This window comes from Acipenser ruthenus, chromosome 3, assembly GCF_902713425.1.
Source record: "Acipenser ruthenus chromosome 3, fAciRut3.2 maternal haplotype, whole genome shotgun sequence".
Lineage (NCBI taxonomy): Eukaryota > Metazoa > Chordata > Actinopteri > Acipenseriformes > Acipenseridae > Acipenser > Acipenser ruthenus.
In genome coordinates, this window is record NC_081191.1 from 18667396 (window position 1) to 18690178 (window position 22783).

At 36.9% G+C, this 22783-nt stretch overlaps 1 protein-coding gene across 1 annotated transcript in view; it reads right to left on the reverse strand.

Moving 5' to 3' along the window:
• Nucleotides 1–491: 491 nt before the first annotated feature.
• Nucleotides 492–22783, reverse strand: part of LOC117394283 (R-spondin-2-like) — a 64247-nt gene continuing 41955 nt past the window's right edge. The window contains exon 6 of the mRNA XM_033992401.3: nucleotides 492–1198. Coding sequence (XP_033848292.1) covers nucleotides 1095–1198 — 104 coding nt within the window. The 3' untranslated portion in view covers nucleotides 492–1094. The remainder of the gene's footprint in view (nucleotides 1199–22783) is intronic.

The window sequence follows — 22783 nt, forward strand, 5'->3', positions numbered from 1 at the left end:
AAGATACTAGCCTTGTATTTATCGTTTCTGCCCCCACCTTGGTCCATTCCCAGATGTGTTCTTTGACAATGAATTTGCTTTTGTGGATGGAGGGAAGGTAATAACTAGTGAATTATACTTTACCTTAGCTGGTAGACTTAGAGTGAAAACTGTGCATGAATGTAGAATTCGGTGCTGGTGTTTCAATAGCTTCTGTAAGCTACTGAAGGAATTGAATTTCCTTTTGGAAGTAAAATGGGTAAGAACACACATATATACTGATTATGTGTTTGTTGTAAGAGTGCATCTTATTATATATACACTAGTGCACACATTTATTTTACCATAAAACTTATATTATGCCCAAATAATAACTATGTTGGAAAAAGAATTGAGGCCCTTAAATGGGCAAACTCCTCTGGCAAGACTTGATTTACTTAAAATTCACATCATTATCTGATAATATTGTAATCAATTTGTCAAAATGATAAAAGAATGGGATACTGAAAAAATAGAGTAATATGTTTTATTATTATGTAGACTCTCAGCACTATTTACATGAGGACTGCCATGCTAGTTGAACAACAAGAAATATTATTTTCACTCGTAGTATACATTTACAGCTTAAAGCGGTTTTACATTAACAGGTTTCTTGACAAAAACTGAGATTGTGCTGAGAATAAAATAAATTGCAACTCTGCATGGTATTCATATACATTACTCTTGAAATGTACATTATAAGAAACATAAAGGCTATACATGAAACAGTCCTTGTCCTTCAACAAAAATTCTGCTTTTACATAAATATATAAGTCCTTTTTTTCCCCCAGACATTTCACAATTTTTGGCTTATTCAGTCAGGGCATTGGATAAAGTCTTCACCGCACAATCAGCTCCCTTTTCACTGAGCCACATCAACTTCAGTTGATCAAGTACTTTCAGTGCTTCCTGGAAATAATGAAGTATAAACAAAATAAACAAGCTTTGTGGTGTTTTCACAAGGGATTTGCCACCAATACTGACAAAGCAGCAGGACCGCAGTGCATTATTAGTGTGCAGGAGCAGCTAGCAGCTTGTGTGCACTTTCTTTGTGTAAAAGGTTGAGTCTTGTTGTTTTACTGGCTGGTCCTCTCTGTAGCCAAGACAACACTGTGCTGCTTCTGGGCCCGATCTAGAAGCTTCCTTTTCTTCTTCTTCTTGATTAGTGTTTTCCTTTGTCCTGGTGGAACAAAACAGTGAATTATGCATTATTACTTCTGTCACGTATTTTGAATCTTATAACCACTTGTTGGAAGATGTGGAGTAGTGACAATGGAATTGTGAATACAGGCACAATAAAATGCAATTTCCTTTGTCTAAATATTCCAATTCAATTACATAGGTAAAGGATGGCCGGTTGATGAAACTACATTTAAAATCAAAATGCAAGCCTACACAAGTTATATACAGTAAAGAGTACTACGATTAAATGAGCAGGTACAAATACAACACAAGCAAACCAATACTGCAACAGATTTATGGCCATATACAGTACAGACTCTTGAGTGAGGAGCCATTAACTTGAGCACTAACACTCAAGTGTTGATTCTGAAAAGGTACTACATTATGGTGAGAGGAGGGTATTTAGATACCACTTGTATCTGATCTTTGGCTTCCTTGAGACTGCCATAAATGTTAAGCATTAGTTATATTTTGATATAAAACCAGGGTCTTATAATTATTCTGTGTTCTCAGCTTAACACACAGTAATGAAAGCACTCGAAATAAATACAGTAAAATGCATTGCAGGAGATACACATATAGAATAACAACAGTTATATGATAATTATAACTGTTTTTATTCTATAAATACCTAGTAAATAGAGTTCAGTAAACAAGCTCTAGAATGTCCCTGGTTTCCTTTACTCAACACTATGATGTTGTAAAAGTCAAACATTTCAGTTGCCATTATCGAAAGTTTATAAAATAAAGTAAAAGTAACACCTAACAACTTTCAGCCTGAAGTCAAACCTGGTTTCCCTTTAGAAGTAAGTCTGCCATTATGACATCTTAATCAGCCAGCTTAATTGCTTTTGGCCCAGACATTGAGCCTTAGCCTTTCAAATGTTCCAAGAACATGAGTTTAAGTTATCCCTTTGAAACAAAGCAGAATATTCAGCGGTCTCAGCATTTTGAATATTTTGGCATAGACCTAACAAATTGAAATGATTTTACAGTTCCTCTAGTTGCCAACAAGTAATGAGCACACAAATACCAAAACACTACCGTATATTAAGGATCTCCTTAGCCTACATGAAAAGGTTTTGCAGTACATATACCTCCCTTACCATTCTATGGTGTTTGAAAGTCAGTTGGGGAGAGTGTTTACATGTGTTATTATTTTAGAAAAGCAATCATTCTTCATTCCAAGAATGTCATTTTCTCAGTCAACTATGGGAAGGCTAAACGTCCCAGCAAGTTTAATCTTCTATCTGTAAGATCTGCCTTTTTTCAACTGTGTGATTGAGGTTCAAACCCATCCCAGGTCAAGGGAATCAAACTCAGGCCCTATTGAAATCCGATCTGGTGGCCTCAACTGTTTAACCACTACCACACTGACACCTTACCAAGCCAACTCAGTTTATAAGAGACTAGAGGACAGAGTAGGGAGTGTGGGGATACAGGAATCACCCACAAGCCCTTTAGATCTCCTCACTAGCCTTTACAATCTTAACCTCTTCACTGCTAAGCTATTTACACACCCAGTGCATCACTATGATTAGAGATGGTACTAAATTAATGCAAAGTTGTGTTTAAGTCTAGTAAGTAAATATTTATGAAACTGCACAGGATCAAATTGGAAGCAACCACTTCTTTTGTCAAAAAAAAAAATTCTGCAGAAAATTGCCCCTAAACAGTACATTTAAAAAGAATTGGCTCAATGTCTCAGTGTTGCACTTGTTCAGCTCATTACACACAGTAAAATTAGACTAAAGGGTATAGTTTAAGATCTTAACTAATTGCCCCCTTAAAACTTGCAGGCTCTTGGCCATAGCTTATACAGTCGTCCAACTCAAGTTAAATTACATCCCTCAGCACCCCACAATAAATTCCTTGATTGGCTCTCTGAAGCAGTTTTTAGCAGAAAAAGGTGCAGTGATGTGAAACGATAGAAGTTAATAAACGCATGCTATTGTTCTGTTACAGTTCCACATGAACTATGCTGTTCAGATATTTAAGGTTTCTGTTTTAAATCCAAACCTCCTTCCTGTAATTAATTCATTCTTTAGCACAGCTTAAGTTTCACATCTTGCAAGCTGAACAACTTAATTTGAAACACTGTAAAAATGATTGTATAACTGCAACCTCAGATTCCTTCAATGTGTGGATTTAATCAACAAAAGAAGTGTTCACAATATGTTTTTACAAAAAATTAAATATCCATTATATGTTCTTGAACTTTATTAACCCTCTTTTCTCCCTTGTTGTTTACTGGTAATGTAACATAACTACAAATTAGACCAGGGTACCCTGTACAAATGGTTTATTTATAAAACAGATTTTAACACAATTGATAAGAGTGGCTGCCCAATATTGTGGCTTAATACACACCCCAGCTTCATATTTCTGAAATCCTGTAAACTTTGTACTTTAATGTATCCTTTTCAACTTTTTCTTTATTTGAAATCTATTTCAGTATTTTGAAATAATATATAGTCAGTGATTGGAAATCCAGGCTTGTGATTGGCTAAAACCTCATCATAGGAACAAAAATGGATTGAACTATTGCCCTAACATCCCTACACCACAGGGCAATAGTCTCCCTTCTGACATGTGATTGGTTCACATCACTGTCAGTCCTGCCCCTTTTTCGAAGGAGCACACCGCTCTTCCCATGCACTCCTCACAACAAGAGAAAATGGCTGAAAGTAAAAGACCTGAACAGCGATTCTGTGACTTAACAGAAAATTAATTGCAAAACATACTACAAAAGAAAGATGCTCCAAACACTAAAATGGTGATTAAAACGTCACTGTCACTGTTTTCGGACTTTCTGAAATTCAAACAAATTCAACTCAACGATGTAAACAAATATGAAGGCCAGGATCTAAACGCACTACTAAAAAAGTATTATGCAGCAGTCAGGAAGCCAGCCGGAGAGCTGTACGTCAAAAAGATAACTATGTAGTATGAACTTCAAAAACATTTTCTGATTTATTTATGTTATTTATTTAAGTATTTATGCTGTATCAGCTATATTTAAACAAAATGTATAAAGTCATATTTACTACCCAACCTTACCTTATGTATTTTCTTGACTGATTCATATATTAAATATGTACAGCAGACTCAGCTCATAGTGGAAAATGAAATGCTCCTCGGGAAGACTATTGTTACCTTCACGGCTTCGGGCATTATAGCCCCGTCGGTAACAACAGTCTTCCCTCGGGTCAATTTTGTACTATAGCCCTCCTCTCCAGTCCACATTTACTATATATATATATATATATATATATATATATATATATATATATATACACTGATGCACCAAAGAAACCAACACTCAGGTCTAATGGATTTAATCAAATATTTTAAACACAGATATCAAACAAAATCACAGAAAATGCAGACAAAATACAGATCAAAGAATCATTATGATTTTTCAGTATGAAACGTGACACAGTCAAAATGAAAACATTACAAGTTAGTAGCAGGTATGACCTCCCTGAGCATTAACAATCCTGACAGCATTAATGCATGGACCTGATCAGCCTCTGGCTAGACTGCTGTGGGATGTTCCGCCACTCTTCCTGTGCAGCTGCAGCCAGCTGGTGAAGGTTGGCTGGTCGCGGTTGTCTCCTGTGGATGGCACTGGCGATTTGGTCCCACAGATGTTCTATTGGACTCGGGTCAGGAGAAAAAGCTGGCCATGGCAAGACCTCAACAATGAGCGGGCTCCCGAGTGGCGCATCCAGTAAAGGCGCTTCGCGTGGAGTGCAGGATGTGCCCTATAGCCTGGAGATCCCATCAGGTCTATCAAGGGCAAAACGGTATTCATCGATGAATAAAACACTCCACCACTCTCTGCCACCTCAGATGTTCTGTGGCCCACAGAAGACGGCGATTTTGTCTCTCAGCTGTCAACGTTACCCCTGAACGGCCTCCGAGCGTGCAAATCATATTCATGCAGATGGCGAGCTACAGTCATTCTGTAATGTTACCGCAGGTTATTTCTTCCTGGAATTTCTCATGCTGTATCCACTGCAGTTTGAAAACGAACACGCAGATGGATCTGTCGGATGTGATGGTCCTGGGCAGGTGTGGTGACCCTCTGCCTTCCAGGACGTGGCCTGTCCCTCACAGAGCCAGTCTCATTCTCCGGGCAACTTCTCTCACTTCAATCATGTCGATAGCAACAAGCAACCATTTTCATTACTCAAGCGGGGCATAGTCGTATCTTTCGCTGTTCTTGTGTTAATTAAAATAATGTCTTTTCAAATGGCTATTTATACAGATTCTTAATCAACTCATTTTGGCAATTTTAACTCAATTCAAATACCAAACACTGAGCACCTGGTGTTTTTATGAAATCGCATGACTTGAGCTCAGTATTTTGTTATCCCAAGGAACAATACTACTCAAACAATTAACAAACCTATCTGCTCACTATTTAAAATGTAAATAAGATTATGTATGTGCCCAATGAGCTATTGATGTAAAACTTAAGACTGTTACATTATATATATATAAAATTTATATTTGGATGAAGGTTATATTTGCATTCTGAGCCATTCGAAAAAAAGGCATAATACCACAGTAGTGACGTCAAAAAGTGATAATTCCACTAGAGGAAAATATACTTGAACTTTGACCCATTCGACTCCTCGAGACCCTCACTTTCAATTCAAACACAAAACGTCTCATTTTTAATCACTTGACAACACCCACAGTACAGAAATGTTCATTAATGATCAACAAAATGAGAATACGTTAAAGCTGATACATTCGTAACTTAGAGAAATTGGAGAGGGACGCAAAATTAAAACAAGGTAAAGCAGAAATAAAGCGGAAGCACTAATGGATAATGACATAGAACATCTGTAAAGCACTGAAACACTTCGTTTAAACAAAACCCATATTAGCATAGCATCACAAGGGTATCCATGTATTATAAAAAATAAAAGATGGGCCTCTTCAGTGAGTTACAGGAAAACAATTCCATCATCGGTCTTGTAATTTATGACGTCATAGAAACCCTAGATGGAATTATTTTCCCGTGAATACAGATGCCTGTTAATGTGGCCAAACTGTATGTCTATAGGCATGCATTACTTTAAAGGGTATATGTAATTTTAAATGTTCTACAGTTTTAATATATAATACTTTAAAAAATAAATAGTTCGAGGTTGACTTGTTATCTTTTGATTTAATGAACGAAATATTTAAGTTGTAACATTTTCATATAAAAAATTGTTTCAAATCAACAGTACCAAGATCTGGCCGATAGAGGGCAACATACACAAGCAGAAAGGGTATATTCTACTGAGTGTAATATAACAACTTGTATGTATTTATTTATTGTGAAGACTACAATTGCAGTGTTTTACCCTAATGCACTGGTACTTGAAACAAGCTTTGAATTCTTGAAAGGATCCCCTGTTTACAGTCAAAGTGAATTATCAAAGTTTATAATGAAGTTTATTTTACTATTTCAAGTACTTCCTATTATTATTATTATTATTATTATTATTATTATTATTATTATTACTGAAACTCAAAATTATTTAGATTACTGTTAAGGATTATGGGGTTTGGGCAAAGAACCCTGAAACACCAGTGAAACATATAGTATGGAAATGGACTGTCTCTCAAATGACTGATTCATTTGTGCAAATGTCATCCCTGATATATTTTCTTTAGGCATTTTGTCATATAATTTTTTTTTTTGTATTACTACAATACCACCTTATGTATATAACACTCAATATATGCATGTCTCAGCTGCATGGACCATACAGGAGTTCTAAAAGATGTATAACATATTTCCAGAATATTTTGGGTCATTCTGAAGAAAATGTTTTGCATCCCTGACTTTTTTTTTTAATTAAGCAAAGGTCATGTACCCCTACTGGTGCTGTCCATGGTGGCCTACACATTTTCATTAACCCGTTACAACTGGTCTTTTTAATTTCTTATATTGTTATACTGAATTCAATAAAGCACAGTTTCATGCTTGCTATCATTTTTTTGAGCCAAGTTTAGCATCTCTTGGGTATAGCCTCTCAGGTCAAATGATAGATAACATCTGCCAAGAAACATCAACTTTTGGACTTAAGTGAATAATAATATTCTGTCAGCTAATCAAATCCAGAAACCAGTGTGTTAACACCTATAGGTGAAGTGATTCATTTACACCAAGAGGTATGTGTTTGTTGTCACTTGGATTTGAATGTTGACATATGTATGAACTTGAATGAACGGAGACAGGGGTATAAGGTACCAGGGGCAAAGTATGGCTACCCCCCCCACACACACACACATACATACACACACACCTACCTTTTTTCAGAGAGCAGTGACTCACGTCACAAATATAGATGACGCACTAGGTTCCAATATACACTCCAGGCAGTTGCCCAGAGATGAAAGTTGTTGTACACATGTCATTCCAACTTAAAAGTTCTGTGAATGTTCTTTAGAACTGATATTAGGAGAAGATTGTGTGGCTGCAGTCACAGTATTCAAAGCTTCAAAAAACATTATATTCATAAGGGATGCTGCACAGTTATAGAAGACAACAGGATTAGTAGTTTGCAATTTAAAATCCCTTTTGTGTTTCCCTGAACTGGAGGCTCCTATGCAGTGTGCTGCTTGCAGGGGTGAGTGACACTACCTCATAAACATCCATGTTTGTATCAACTCTGTTGTATGGTTTTGTTTTTTTTTCCAAGATTCTGTGTTGCATCAACATGCAACCATATTTAAATTGCTTCCTTGTAGTCTAGTTTCGTTTTTGCACTTTTTGAAATGTGGTTCGGAAACCCTGTTGATACAAGGTCCCAAAATTATATTTATATTTATTCATTTATAATACTGTATTTGACTATAATATGTAATATGTGCTAACCACAAAACAACATCTTATTTATCTGTGAAATATGAGCCCTACAGATTGAGTTACATGATGTAGTAGTATTTTACTTTATACAAATGACTAGTGTTTTTTTTTTTCTTCTAAATGGTTATTTCATAAAAAGTATGCTGGGACCTGTTAGATCACACTGACCATTACAATTACATTACAAATGCAGGTTCAATGACTCATTACATTAGGAGCATAATGAAAAGATGTGAGGCTGTTATCCTGTTGACAGATTGACATACGTAGTACTGACTTGCTGTTTGAGGATCATTAGACAAGAACACATTACAAGCCCACTTCTATTACGCAGTTCTGTGTTGACATTTACTACATTTTGTTCTTTATTTATTCAATACAGGATGATGACTCAATGTATTGTTTTGGGTTATTGTCTTTACACAAACACCATTTATGCGAGTGATCCTTAAACATTCAGAGCAGTACTGTTGGCTATATTTCATTTGGTCCTGTAGGACTCATCATAAACAAATAAGTCACATGTTGTTACAACATGGTTTATCGGCACAATTTCCTTACATAAAAGACTACCTTAATCTCTGTTAAATGTTCCTACATTGCTAAGAAGCCCAGATCTGACCTGCTCTGACCAGACAGTCCAGAATCTGCCCATATCCAATCTAATACTTTCACCTTGCCCTCAGATGGCATCACAAACACTAAATGAATCCTCATTTACGCTGTTGAGCCGACATGCTGCTCTACATGCACAACTTTACATGACCTTTGTGCTGTGTGAAAATTCCAGTTACAGAAAAATACCTCACCCTACCAACTATCAGATAATTGTAAAGTGACCCCTCTATCAGAAAAATAAGCCTTCGATGTTGCAGTGTTCACATACTGTATGTGACATTAACATTAATAACCATTCAAAATGTTTTGCACAATTACTTTTTTGTGTTAATCACAGTTGTCTTTAACCCTAGCTTAGCCCTGGGCTTGGTGCTTCTTATCAGCTGTCCCCATGGTTACCACAGTTTCTCCTTTGAATTCAGCTGAAGCATTTGTTATCCAAAGAAAAACAACAGATATGTACTGTCTATTTATTTATTTTTGTGTGCTGTTCATGGTGCAGGAAAACAGTTTTTAGGGGTGTTGTTTTGTTTAAGGCATTATGTCTTTTCAGTTTTGCATACAGATGGTGCACAATTTGTAAAATGACTCTATAAGTGACTCTTATCTGATCACCATGGGTGATGTTTTACGCAAACCATGGGCCTAGGACACTTTTTACACTCTTCCCCATTTGATTTAATTTGCCTTCTAGAATATGAACAATGGCAGCATTCTATAAACAAATAAATACGTGTATTAATTTTTACTTCTATTGAATTTCCGTGGAGATCTTTTCGTAAACAGGCCAGAGAATGTTGTTTATTTCCATGGAATAAAAAAGACTTCTGGCGCCACGAAGATTTGGCAGCAATTGGATTACAATCCATTAAGAACCTCTCACATACATTTATAATGTTGTGAAGGCAATATTTTGCAGCCATTCTCCCCTAAGTCTTGCCTCTTACTTGTGGGAGCCTTTTAAGATCCACCCCTAACCATTCCCAGGGGTGTTTTAGTCAGAAGACAGTTAATCCAAATTTAATTGAAAAAAAAGCAAAAATACCCCAACTTTATTGCACCACATTTAAGAGTAATTAAAATGGAATTGTATCCAGTATGATGACAATTTTTTGCGCAAATTTAAATGATGAAGTTGTTTATCTTACCAAGTTGCTGACAAGAGCACTTCTGCACAGAATCGCCCAGTGCAATAAGATTAATGAGTGTTCTGTGTATGATCAGAACGAAACACAGTGCTGGTGTTTTAAAGCATATACAATACAGCATTGTCACGATTAGATTCCTCGCTCTTACCCAATATAGAAATAGAAACTTTTTGCTGGACTGACCCAATACTTTGTTATTTTGTTACAAAATCTGATGATAAAAAACAGTCATTACTGTAGCTGTGTAGTAGCCACATGGTATTGATTTGCACTGTATCCAGTAGATTTGTTTTCTGCTTTATTCTTCTATGCAAAAAATATGATAGCTTACATTTCAAATTCCTTTAATTGTTTTAAGATTTTGTAATCACTTTGAGTGTTTTCTTTAAAGCTGTCTCTGTCTTTGAGATTGCTTAAGGTACTTGTTCTTACTTTGCATCCATTTTTTTATTATTATTTGAGCGCCATCTTCAAACAACTTCAGTCTTCAGTATGTTGTTTAGGGTTATGAGATGTGATAGCATTGGAAAATCTTATAGACCCTGTCCTTTGTCTTTGAACTTGTTTCAAAGTAGAACACTGTGTATTGGTGTGTGTGAAAAACAAGCAGGAGTTTGTTTTTTTCCAATGCACCACTCTGTTTTCAAATAGCACCTTATTTCAAGTGGTTAAAGCCTATTTGTTTATGCTTTCTCCAGAATTGGAACTGTTCTTGTTTTAACTTTAGGATTGCATAACTTGACAGTTATTTACAAAAAACAGGCATGTTTTATTGCAGCATGAACATAAATTGTGCTTGGATTGGCTTTGATATATGGAATATTTATTTCCATACGATGACATTTTAAAATATAATAAACTTCCACGCCACCTGTGTTAACCGTTCAAATTAAAGCTAGGTTTATGCTTCCAGATGTGGGTCATTAATGTCCCAATTGATTGTAACTGGATTCTCTGCTCAGTATTCCATGAGTTTTGGGGAATTCAGTAGTTTTGGCAGTTAACCTTGAGTACGAAGGCAAGCCAGGTCAAATCAATTAAACAATTAAAGCTTGACTACTGTTCTGTTGCATAAGAATATCACAAACCAGCTTGTTATGTCTAAAGGTGATTGTTGAGCAAAATGACTAAGGATGCAACATCAACTACACGTTGTGAATGGCCCTAGTGTCAATAATTTCATTTGCAGTTAATCAAACACAAACAAAAAGGTCAGCACATGTGGTACACATTTTCTTTGGCACAGCATCCTTTGATTATCCTGTGATTTTCAGTTATCTGATGGCCTCACCTAATAAAGCATTCTTTTTGAAAATACTTGTATGGCTGGCCAAAACTTCCTTTAGTGATCAAATTCATGAAATTAAACTGGGCCTTTTTTTTTTTTTGTAGCCCCTGAAGCTTTTTCTATTGCAACCATATTGCATCTGTGCTAATGTTGTCATCATTTTTGGTTTTAACTAGGGCTGTCAAGCGATTAAAAAAAAAGCGATTAATCTCACGATTAAAAAAATGAATCTTAGTTAATCTCGGTTTTAATTGCATATTAAATTGTTACAATTACTACATCCATTGAATTTAAATTTGTTTTATTACTGATGCTATTGTTTTTATTATCCTTAACTGTAAATAAAATTGTTTAAAATGTATTTATTTAACCAGGAAACTTACCCATTGAGACCACCACCAAAATGTACTAGGGGCAATAATTTAGAAATTATAAATAAAAGCCAACACAATAAAATGTGCGGTTCAAGCTTGATCAGCAGCACACAGAGATCAGAAAACATAATACATAGGATATCTATTTTTAAATGTGATTGTGAACTGAAATAAATTAGTTTTTTTTAAATAAAATTATAAATATGTAGCTATAGTTAGCACTTCTAGGAAATGAACTGCTAATTGTGAAGAGAACATACAAAAAAAAAAAAAACTTTCTGGTGTCCTTTGCTGTTGTAACTGTGAACCATCTTATTTGGTAAAGCTAGCCTCTCAGTATTACAGCAGTTTCTGGGGGTGGGTGGGGGAAGTAGGGGGAACAACATATAACAATTACAAATTGTGTCATTTGTTTTTCCTTGGTCTGACAAACACTATATGATGCACCATTTCTTAGTTTTAACTAACAGGTTATTATTCACAGTAATTCATAAACCTGTTAATGCTCACTGATATTGCTAAGTGCTTCAATTAGTTTATTTTTTTTCCCCAAAAAAATCATAAAAGCTACAGTCCTTATGTGCGGTTCCTTTAGCTAAAAGTACGACTAGGCCTCAGCAGCAACAGTAGCAATGACTGATGTCTGGCATACAGCAGCTTACAGGGATATTAGATGAAGCATCAAAGGAGGTCCACTGGGACAAGCAGGGTTTAACAGTCGAATTCAGAGTTCTGCCTGGTTTGCACTGGTTAGTCGCGGCTGCAGTTTTGTTTATGCACTCTGTTATCAGACCGTCTTATTTAATATCTGGCAGCCTTATGAGCACAGTTCCGCTGAATGTTCTCTCCCTCTATATGCTAGTGCTGTAATAACAAGAAAACGCCTGCCTAATGAAACACACAGACCCCATGATGTGTGTAATTTCTATATTGTAAGTAACATACAGGGCTTTTCTACAAGGTCCCTCTGTTGAAGTTCATCACATGTGGTTGCCCTGATGAACAGAAGCTCCATCAAAAGGGTGCCCAGCGTGTTGCTGTATGTGGTTATCTGATTTTCTATTTAACCATATTTCAAATATTTCAAAGCTCATCTCAAGTATCACAAATTAGAACACAAGTGAAATTGTACAGATGAGGCTGTTTCATTCTCCAAAAATTGTTACTCTTGAAATTAATTATAATAGCTTAAATAGCTAGCCTAAGGTAAATACATTCATGACCTTCACCAGTAACCTTTTTTTAGTTAACTGTAGGTAGCTTTCAAGTGAAGGTAAATACGTGGTTTAAAAAAATTACTGGGTGGGCTTTTTTGACTTTTGTTTTTTTAGTAAGACTACGTTACTAATTTTGAAGTGCAAACTCATTTATACTGGCTTCCTGTTGACACAAGAAAAACTTTTATTTTATTTTATGGTATCGTATATTGAATGTTGTTTATCTAGAAATCCTTTCTAAACATCTAAAAAAAATGCCTTCAAGTTTGCACAGCAGTTAGTGGTTTCAACATATGTTAAATGATGTAAAGAAATGTGCACTTCTTCAATATTATATAAAATTATTGGTATCTAATCTACATAAAATATATTGAATTATATACTGTGTATAGTTGCCTTGAAACAGAAATGTACTAAAACCTTCCTTTAATCATTACCTTGTCAGACTTTCAAAGCATTCCACATGAGTATCACTCATGCCTGTGGTTAGATGACTAAGGATTCTGAATATAAAAGCAGTCTTAAGTCGGGGTATTTAAAATACTGTCCTCAGAAAGCAGTTGTTGACAACATGACAGCAACACACTCAAAGGGCCCTATTTAGCAAATGTCTGTGCAGCCGCTTCTGCTCGGGCAAAAATGACAGCGTTTAGCGAACCACCGCGATAGCGCCTGAAAATGTGATTTAGAAGTCGGGTCTCATGCCAATCAAAGCACAGTGGGGGGAGTAAGGTTACAACCAATAAGGATTCAACATTCATTTTAAGAGCACCTGTGCATCTACGATAGCGAATGGAGGGCATTTTCAAACCCCCAAAAAATAAGGAAGGAGACAAAAACGCAAAGAAATAAAAAATGTGCATCTGCCCAAGTGAGGAGCATGACCAAGCCCCTCAAGCAAGGCTACAAAATTTAAAAAAATTATCTATAAGGCTTTGTCTGACCTGCTTGGCACTTGCAGCACCTGCAACCTCCACCACTGGGGCTTCAAGTTCAGCATCTGCTTCCCTCAACCCCTGTAATCTTTCCTCTATAAGTTCAACATCACATCCATTACGGAGAGCTATGACATGTAAAACACAACCAGCCAGGATGATATTGCTAACCTTCTGAGGAGTGCACTGTAGTGTTCCCCCAGTGACAGACAATTTGAGGATTCCAAATGTTTGCTCAATTACAGTACGAGCACATTTAAAACGGTTATACCTCTGTTCGGCAGGGGTCGTAGGGTTGAACGTTGGTGTCAGTAGCCACTGCTTCAGTGTATAGCCGCTGTCCCCAATCAACCAGCCTGTCAGACTGTTATCCCACTGAAACGCAGCTGCGAATAAGCGAGGATAAACGAGTCATGAGCAAAGCCAGGACATTTGTGATGTAGTTGTTGGCATCACACACTACTTGCACGTTGACAGAATAGGTCCCTTTACGATTTATGTAGTGGCTATTCTGTGTTGGTGTGCGTAGCTGCACATGTGTGCAATCGATGGCTCCCAGGACAACAGGAAACCAATACTACCCGAAGGGACCCGACTATAAGTGTCAGGTTCGGGTCGGGTCGGGTGTAGTTTTAATACAAACATGTTCGGGTCGGGTCGGGTTATGTAGTGTTACTGTGGAAGGGTGGTGGGTAATTCACTGACACACAGGACACACAAAAGTAATTTGGGAACACCGCACAGGTGCCCAGTTTTATTATGGGAGCGTAATTTCTTTTCAGCCCGCAGAGGGCGCTGTTGTCTGTGGTCTGCCGTACCAACTATGGTAGCGACAGAGCCACAACTATACCGGGGCAGTACAGGATACAGGTGTTTGAACAAAACAATAAGGCGAAAGGAACAGGGAAAATAAAACACAGTAAACAAAACTACAAATAAAAGGTGCTGCGCTCGGCAGCTTCACCCCAACCGTCGCTACCCGCACGGCCCGGGTCTCCATCCTACACTAGCGGCTCCCTCAGCCTGCTATACTCTGTTTATCGGGGCTGCCCAAGGTTTTCCCCGCTACCGCTAATTCTTTCCTTTTCTTTTTCTTTGCTGGTTGTTGGGATTTCCGTCCCCGCAGCTCTTACTCCAGCGCGTCCGCACGCCTTTTACGTCTCAGAGGGCAGACCTGAGGGAACAGCAGAATGTTAACTTATAGGGCCAGCAATTCCCCCAAGAGCCGCCTCTCAGCCACTCAGAGAGAAGGAATGCCCGCACACCCACTCTCCCACCTCTCCCTGTCACTGCCATGACTGACAGGCGGATATTGACGGGCTGCTGCCCTCTCCCTGCAGCACTATGAACACATCAGAAGAGTTAGCACAGGTCTCCCCCTGTTACAGTTACCAATTGTCATCAGATTTTACACAAGAACATGCCTTAGCTGCAAGCGCACAGCACTCTAGCTTCAGGACACTGAGAAAGTACACTGTGTGGAGGTGTCAATCACCGGCTCTAAATACATCGGTTTGTATGGCACTGAAATCCTATTAGTTAAGAGAAGCAATGTGCGACCTAGCGATAGCCAATCAAATGCGTTTTAAGACATGCAGTGTCCGCCTACTGATCTCCTCAGGAGAGAGTGATGAGAAAAGCACAGCAATCGCAATTTTTTTTTTTTTTATTCAGACTGCATGTTGTTGACAGCAACGAGCACAAAGAAAAGAAGAAAAGTTAGGTGGTAGGACACCGTTGCAAAGTTAAGCGACATCTACGGGACTTTTAAATAATAAATACATTAATAAAATTGTATTTTTAATCCATAAAAACATAAAGTCTTGAGGAGACGGCAACATGTTTGCAATACAATTTTAAATTAAAATAATACAATGCATATTGCCTCTAGACAAGTAATAGTCATACATGGACTTTTTGATTAACCACATTGGTGTGTACTTACTACGTTTCTCCTCATTTGTCTGATGCGATGGATCATCTCACACATCGCAGTTTTAAGAATTTGAGATCTCTGAATTGAGTCAGATCGGGCCGGGTCAGGTCCAAAAAAAAGATGTGCTTGCTCGGGCTCGGGTCGGTTTTGGGTTGAGTGTGATCGGGTCGGTTTCAGCTCAGGGTTATAATTCAGGCCCGAGCAGACCTCTAACCCATATCTCCCAAAAATATTCTGCTTTGTATTTTGTTGCAGCTTGTGAGAGACAGGGACATGGATGAATTCTCCTGCCTGCTTTACTAAAGCTGCAGTTACATCTCGCACTGCACAGGATACAGCCGACCGGCTCATGCCTGCAGTATAACCCACAGTGGAACGAGCCAGTGGCATAAAATGTTAGTGCAGCGGGTACCCTTAGTCCTATAGGCAAACAGTGTGCTCTCCGCATGTCTCCTTCCAGGCCAGCCTGGAGCAGTTGGCAGATGTCAGTGATTGTTTGTCTGTTGAGGCGAAATTGCTGTATACATTGTGTGTCAGACAGGCTCAGAAAAGACAGACGACTTAAATATTTGGGGGCGTCTCCTCCTCTTCTCTCTTTGTCTGGTCACATAGAAATCCAGTGCGCACTCCATATTTCTTTTGTTTCTCTTTTCACTCTCTTTTCTTCACCTGCTTCCCTGATAGTTTCAGAGGTATTTATAGTCGACCATGTAATTTGTGCACAGTTTAGACCTGGTTTTCACATGTCAACTGAAACACAAACGCTAACACTGTTGATCCTTTGCTAAATCGCTACATTTGTATGTAAATCAGAACTAACTCTCCGCAAAAGTGTTTTGCGATTGCCTTAGGGGTTTGCGAACATTGCTAAATAGGGCCCAAAATTATTTATTTTAGTCAAAAATTAAGACTACATCACGGGAAGCTAATCAGACATTGGAACTCTCATTCTCTCCCTCTCTCGAAATGCTACCAACACACAGGAGACTTGGAAGATGTAGATGCTGTTCAGGGAATGTATTCCTATTTGAATAATTAATTATCAGTAAACCAGGGATGTCCAACGAATGGTTCTTGAGTCATATATAGGCTCATTGAGCACAGTATGGCTCTTTTGATTTAGAGGCGAAGACTGGTGAATAGATTTTGATAGAATGCAAAAAACAAATTACATTGTGTAAGTATTTAAACATGTAACATTTAACAAAAAATACTAAAACAGTGTGTAGTCTGTTTTTTTGTTGTTTTGTATAGCTCTTGTTTTTTTTATTTTTAAGAACTCCCTGGTCATTTTGCCAGAAGATTGGACAACTCTAAACTGAATGAAGCCAAAGGTCAACTGTAAAGTCCTTTTATTGCTATTTACTACATATTCCTTATGGATGAATGGGACTCCTGGTAGGTTTTTAATGTTGTGAATCTACAAGTTGTTTCCAGAACCTTTTCCGTTGCTTCTTTCTAATTTAAATCCTATATCTGTGTAAAATGTATTGACCCTAAATTCCAATAAACCTCCAAAATGCTGAACAGAGAATTAGATAACATTTTAAGTTTGAACTGAACAGTTTCCAAGTTGCTATATAAACAGTATTACATTGTGTTATAAAAACTATGAAAAAACTTATGAAAAAACTGTAATATACGACTGTAAGAAAATCGTGATTTATTTATCAAGACGTTGCAGTCACTGTGTATTAAAGTTGCGGTTTTGGTGCGGTCATAAATATAAACAGTTTGCACGTATATGTACCTGTTTTCAAGATGGATTTTTGTTCAATGTTCAAAAACAACAAGAAGAAAAAAAAACAACAGCCTTTACCCTTAATGATCTTTTTTAAATGATTCAATATTTTAATAAGTTGTTCTCTATCAAGAAAATGAACAGGCTAGAATAACATTAAAAGTAGCAGAAAATTAGCTAATTGCCTTTTAACAGGTTCAGTGGACTATTTTAGAATCTGCTTGGGGTGAAAACCTGGACTGAAACAGATCTGGACTAGAGGAAACTGTAATGTTCTTCTAGCAAGCTTGACTCAATAGGTAAAAAAACAAACAGAATTGGCAGTATTCTGTAATTAAGTATTCTGATCATAATCTTATACTTTTGGTCATAAATATAACACAATATAATACTGTTTATATAGCACCTTTCATACTCTACAGATAGAATAGCTTTACAACAAAAAAATACAATGTAAACAATATTGAATAGGGTACCCCCAACTGAAAACTGAGAAAAGGACAATCGCAGATAAGAATGAAAATCTGTACTACAGCGAAAGCCACCAGGTCTGTTTCTTACCACAACATTTAAAAGTATATTAAATATGTTATATGTGTATTACAAAATACGTTTACAAAATTTACTGCGGAGTCCCTGGGCAACCTTTATGGACCCCCCTTTTACACTGACCTAAAGTTACCTTCTGCTAGCTAGGTAGTTGTCAGACTATAAACAACAGTTTATCAGACTTTAGGTAATAAAGCTGTACATTTTCTGTTCTTTTTGGTCAACAAAGACTGCTTCAAAGTAAACAACAATGGAGGAAGATGGGGGGTATCTCAATAGTAAGCATAATAACTAACAATGAGTTCTTAAACCAGAGAAATTCAGGTCATAAAAGCACTAAACTGGGGCTGAACAGTACATACGTTTTCCTTTTCTCGTAGAATTGTATACTCCTTCCAATGGTGCCGTTAGATGTATTTTCTTAAATTTGTCAAACCTCCGCTTCCTTTAACTTAACAGTGACAATCAATGCAATGGCTGTGTGGTCCAGTGGTTAAAGAAAAGGGCTTGGGTCCCCGATTCAAATCCCACCTCAGCCACTGACTCATTGTGTGACCCTGAGCAAGTCACTTAACCTCCTTGTGCTCCGTCTTTCGGGTGAGATGTAATTGTAAGTGACTCTGTAGCTGATGCATAGTTCACACACCCTAGTCTCTGTAAGTCACCTTGGATAAAGGCGTCTGCTAAATAAACAAATCATAAACAATGGAAAATGCCTTTCTCTTCAACTGAGCAAACAAAGTAAAAATCATAATATTATTAGTCTCTGAATGAATAGTTATTTCCTCATTAATTATTTATCCAACATAAAATGCACAATGTTTTTGTTGTTTTTTTAGTTTTTAATGTGGCTGCTGAATACAGAGTACCACTGAGGCGTATCCAAACTTGGAGCCTTGGGGCAACTCATTACCTCTTCCCTGTCAAGCTTACTGGATAATATTTTGAATATTTTCAATTAAAGTTTCTAAGTTATTTGTTTTCTAAACTTCCAACAAATACAGTTTACCATCTGCCAAGATGAGTTCCCAGCTGCAACTGCTTTACAATTAGATATCCCTATGTCCAGCTGTTAAACCATAATGTGTGACAGCACACTCATTTCTCAAAAATGACCAGTTTTAGGTTTCAGAAATGAGAGCTGAACTGTTGGAGCAGCCTGCTAGAATTCTACAGATTATTAAACCCATATAAAACGTGTATTTGGAGAGAAATAAAAATGTTTACATCTACAAGTTTGTGATTAGATAAACAAAGAGTCCTACTGGAAGGAAATTAACTTTTAAACAATAAAGGCATGCATCTAGTATGTTAACTTTGCAGAGCTCTGGAGATTCCTGATTGTGCATAGAATTTGGATGTGAAGATCATTAGACAGTATAATTTTAGATGTCGTCTTACATTATATATCTGAAAACACACACGAAAACGGTGGAGTGCAATGCAGCTGATCGTTTTACTTACATAAGCGTCTGTATATTTATAACTTAAACTCAAAGACTAGTGGGAACTTACACAGTTTATCTTATTTGAACCACCACTTGTCACAAGCCAGCTTGCTCTTTTAAGAGGCCATTAAGACATTTCAGCCCACATACATTTAGCTAATTAAATGAAGATTAATATATTGGCAACGCAGTCACAACAGTCAGAATCCAGGTCGTGGATAACCATTCTGACAAAGAATTAGCCAGTTAGTTTGGTTCATCGGTAGAAGCAAATTTTCTTTATATTTCTGGCTTAACATTCTACCCAGTCTTTAATATTATTGCCCAGATGATCTGTAATTAATCATACTCACTCTCCATATGGATTACAAGTGTCGTTTAACTCGCCCAGAAGTGTGAGAAGAAAATTAATGCAGTGAAACACTGGGCTTTCTTCATAGAATTGCATTTCTGGTGTTTTGGATTACAGATCAGTTGTACTGTAAATTGATGAGAACATTATAAGACCTGGATTAGTGTGTTGCTAAAATATGTTGCTGTGTTTTAGTATTGGCTCTTCCATGCAAATTCTAGCACAGAGAAATAAAGATTTGGTTTTGGATATCATTTCTTTTTTAAGTCTGAATGTGAGCCAAGCTTGTTAGATGTGATCAGACTGAAGCCATAAGTCACATTTTCAGAATAGACTGTAAGCTGCCAACATCTAAATGTAAAACAAAAAAGAAGTTGAGGAAGAAAAACAGAAATGGATATTAGAATGCAAGTTCCTATTTCTATATTTTTTTTTAAATAGACAATTTTCAGGAAGTATCTAATCAATCAACATTATAAATATTTCCTTAGAGGTAGTTATTAGACATTTAGACTTTTTCGAAATGGTCAGGGTCTTGTGTTTATGAAAACTATTCAAACTGGATCAGTTTCTAATAGTTTCCAGACTGAACCGCTGAGGCATATTTATCAGGATCGGGCAGGTTGGCTCTGCTTTAAAAGAAAGCCTGTTGGGCATCACTGCTTCTCATTTAAAAGAAAGTCACTCTGCGTCAGGCTTGATGCTGATTTCCTTTGGTTTGCTACGGTCTTAGGCCTGAACCATCGCAAGCAGGAGTCACTCAGGTTTGCAGCAATACATTCCATACTAAGCTCGGAGGTTTTGGAGTCCAAGCCTGGCAAACATTGTTGGTACTCATGATATCTCATAAAGTATGCTGAAAGTAGCTCTAGGGAGATTTTCATTACTTTTTGAAGTATCTACAACAGTTTTTGTTTCTTGCTCCAATTTTATCAAACAGAGTACCTTTATTCCCTATTACGGATTAATAATGTGTGTCATTTTGCTTACTATAGGACATAGTAAAACTATCAACTTGCATACATTAACCTCTTTATTAACTCTTACTACATTCAAATATAAGACTGTAGTCTTTCATATTTAACTTCTAGTTATACCTCAGAATTTAGAATAGATTGTTTGCACTTTCAGTCTGAAATATGGCAGTTGTTCACAAGAAACACTCATTTTGGTGACAGATGTAGTACAGTCTCCTGCGTAGTTAATAACGGAACGATGTGCTGAAAAGTGTTTGCAAAACTAATTTCATTTTTTGTAAGATAACAGCTTTTATATTTATCAATAGTGTTTAAAACACATGAAGAGGTAATCATGGGGGGGGGGGGGGTCAGTTTGTCTTTCAACCCCTTTTGATAATAAACAATAATGTAGCACTGGTTTTGAATTAAACTGATTTTATTAGTTTTTTCCAGAAAATAGACAACCACATTTGTTTTCAATTTATATTTAAAACTGATTTAAAGATTGTAATATTGAAGGATTATCAGACTTAAGGAATCTGGTCATTAGAGGCTATAGTCTATTATATAAAACACATGTATAACCACGGTGTTAGAGTGATTAAATCCCTGTGAGCTATCTTTCTACTCTGGCCTTAAAAGCTGATAGTCATCACCTGTCTTTTGGCAGTCATAAGTTGCTGGCTACACTTCTAATACCTCATTCCAGATTTATTTCAGGCAACAATGTGGAAAATTGTTCTGAGTTACTGTTATTCCTTTTACAAAAAAAAAAAAAAGCTACAAATTACGGTACAGTTATGGCCAAAAGGTTTGCATCACCCTATAGAATTAACTAATTTTGCTTCATTGTCGAATGAAACCTGCTGAATAATGTTATGTTAACATATTGAATGACATACCGTTTTGTAGTTTTCCATCTACTTAACAAGAAAAATGAAAAATGTGACATTTCGAAATCTAATAGTACTACTATTATGGATTCCGGTAGACTTGTGCAATATAATTTTGTAGTCTCTTTGATTACATGATGTTAAATTAAATATATAAATTATGTTCATATAGTTTCTTTTTAATCTCAATCCTAAAATTCTAGGTGATGCAAAACATTTGGCCATAGCTGTACACGATTCTATGCTTCATTGGTGACACCTTCTGTACCTACCATTAATATCTCTTTCTGACCATGTTATAGGATAGGTTTTATCAAGGTGGTAGGCTATCCAATCTTTGGAGCAGAAATTATGAATTTTTGCTATGCTTTGTATCAAGTTTGATATTGTTGTAAGCTTCAATAGTCACCTCAGGGGTACTCCTGTCATACTATATGTTGATATTGCAATGCCAATACCATGAAGGATAAATAGCCATTCAAATTAAACTCACATTAATTATTAGCCATAAAACATAAAAAAAACAAGGTACACATGATAACTGCCATACACTGAAAACACCATCTGCTTTTGAACAAGTATCCAGAAAAGCCATCTATGAACTTAGCAGCTGTTGTAGCCACTTCAGGATTTGCAACGCACCACAGGTGTCCCTGAGAACCTAAAAAAACAGAGATGAACCTCTGTGTCTCTGTTGCACGGCAGACAACTTAATTACAGGGAAAGCATAAATAAGACATTGCGAAAATTTAAAAAGGAAGCTCTACATGCTAAAGTATCTGATAATGATATTCTCAGTGACACCTGGACACCTCTATAAGTGTAACCAATCCATGACAGAGGAACAGTGCTTCACCATCTGGTTCCTGCCTTGCTAATGTTAGGTAAACCCCAGCAACAAAGGGTTCACCATAGCATTGAATTTTTACAGTCAAACTGTGGCTCCACTTCAGTGACCGTAGAGACACCAAATACCGTATAACAGGATATTTTGGCGGGGAATTTATTTTGGCGGTTTTGATTGGATTGCCAATAATTCTTCCACCAATCACAGTGTGGCATACAGTGAGTGATCCCGGCCTCTGACAGACTGGTGTGCAGCACAGGTTAAAGAAGCTCTGGGCAAGGGAAAGAAGTGTCGGATGTCAAAGTGAATATGAGGATGGCAGTGTGATGAAGCCAATTTGCTTGAAAAAATGAAAAGCAGACCAGACATTTACATCAATGGATTTAGAAAATCTGGAATTT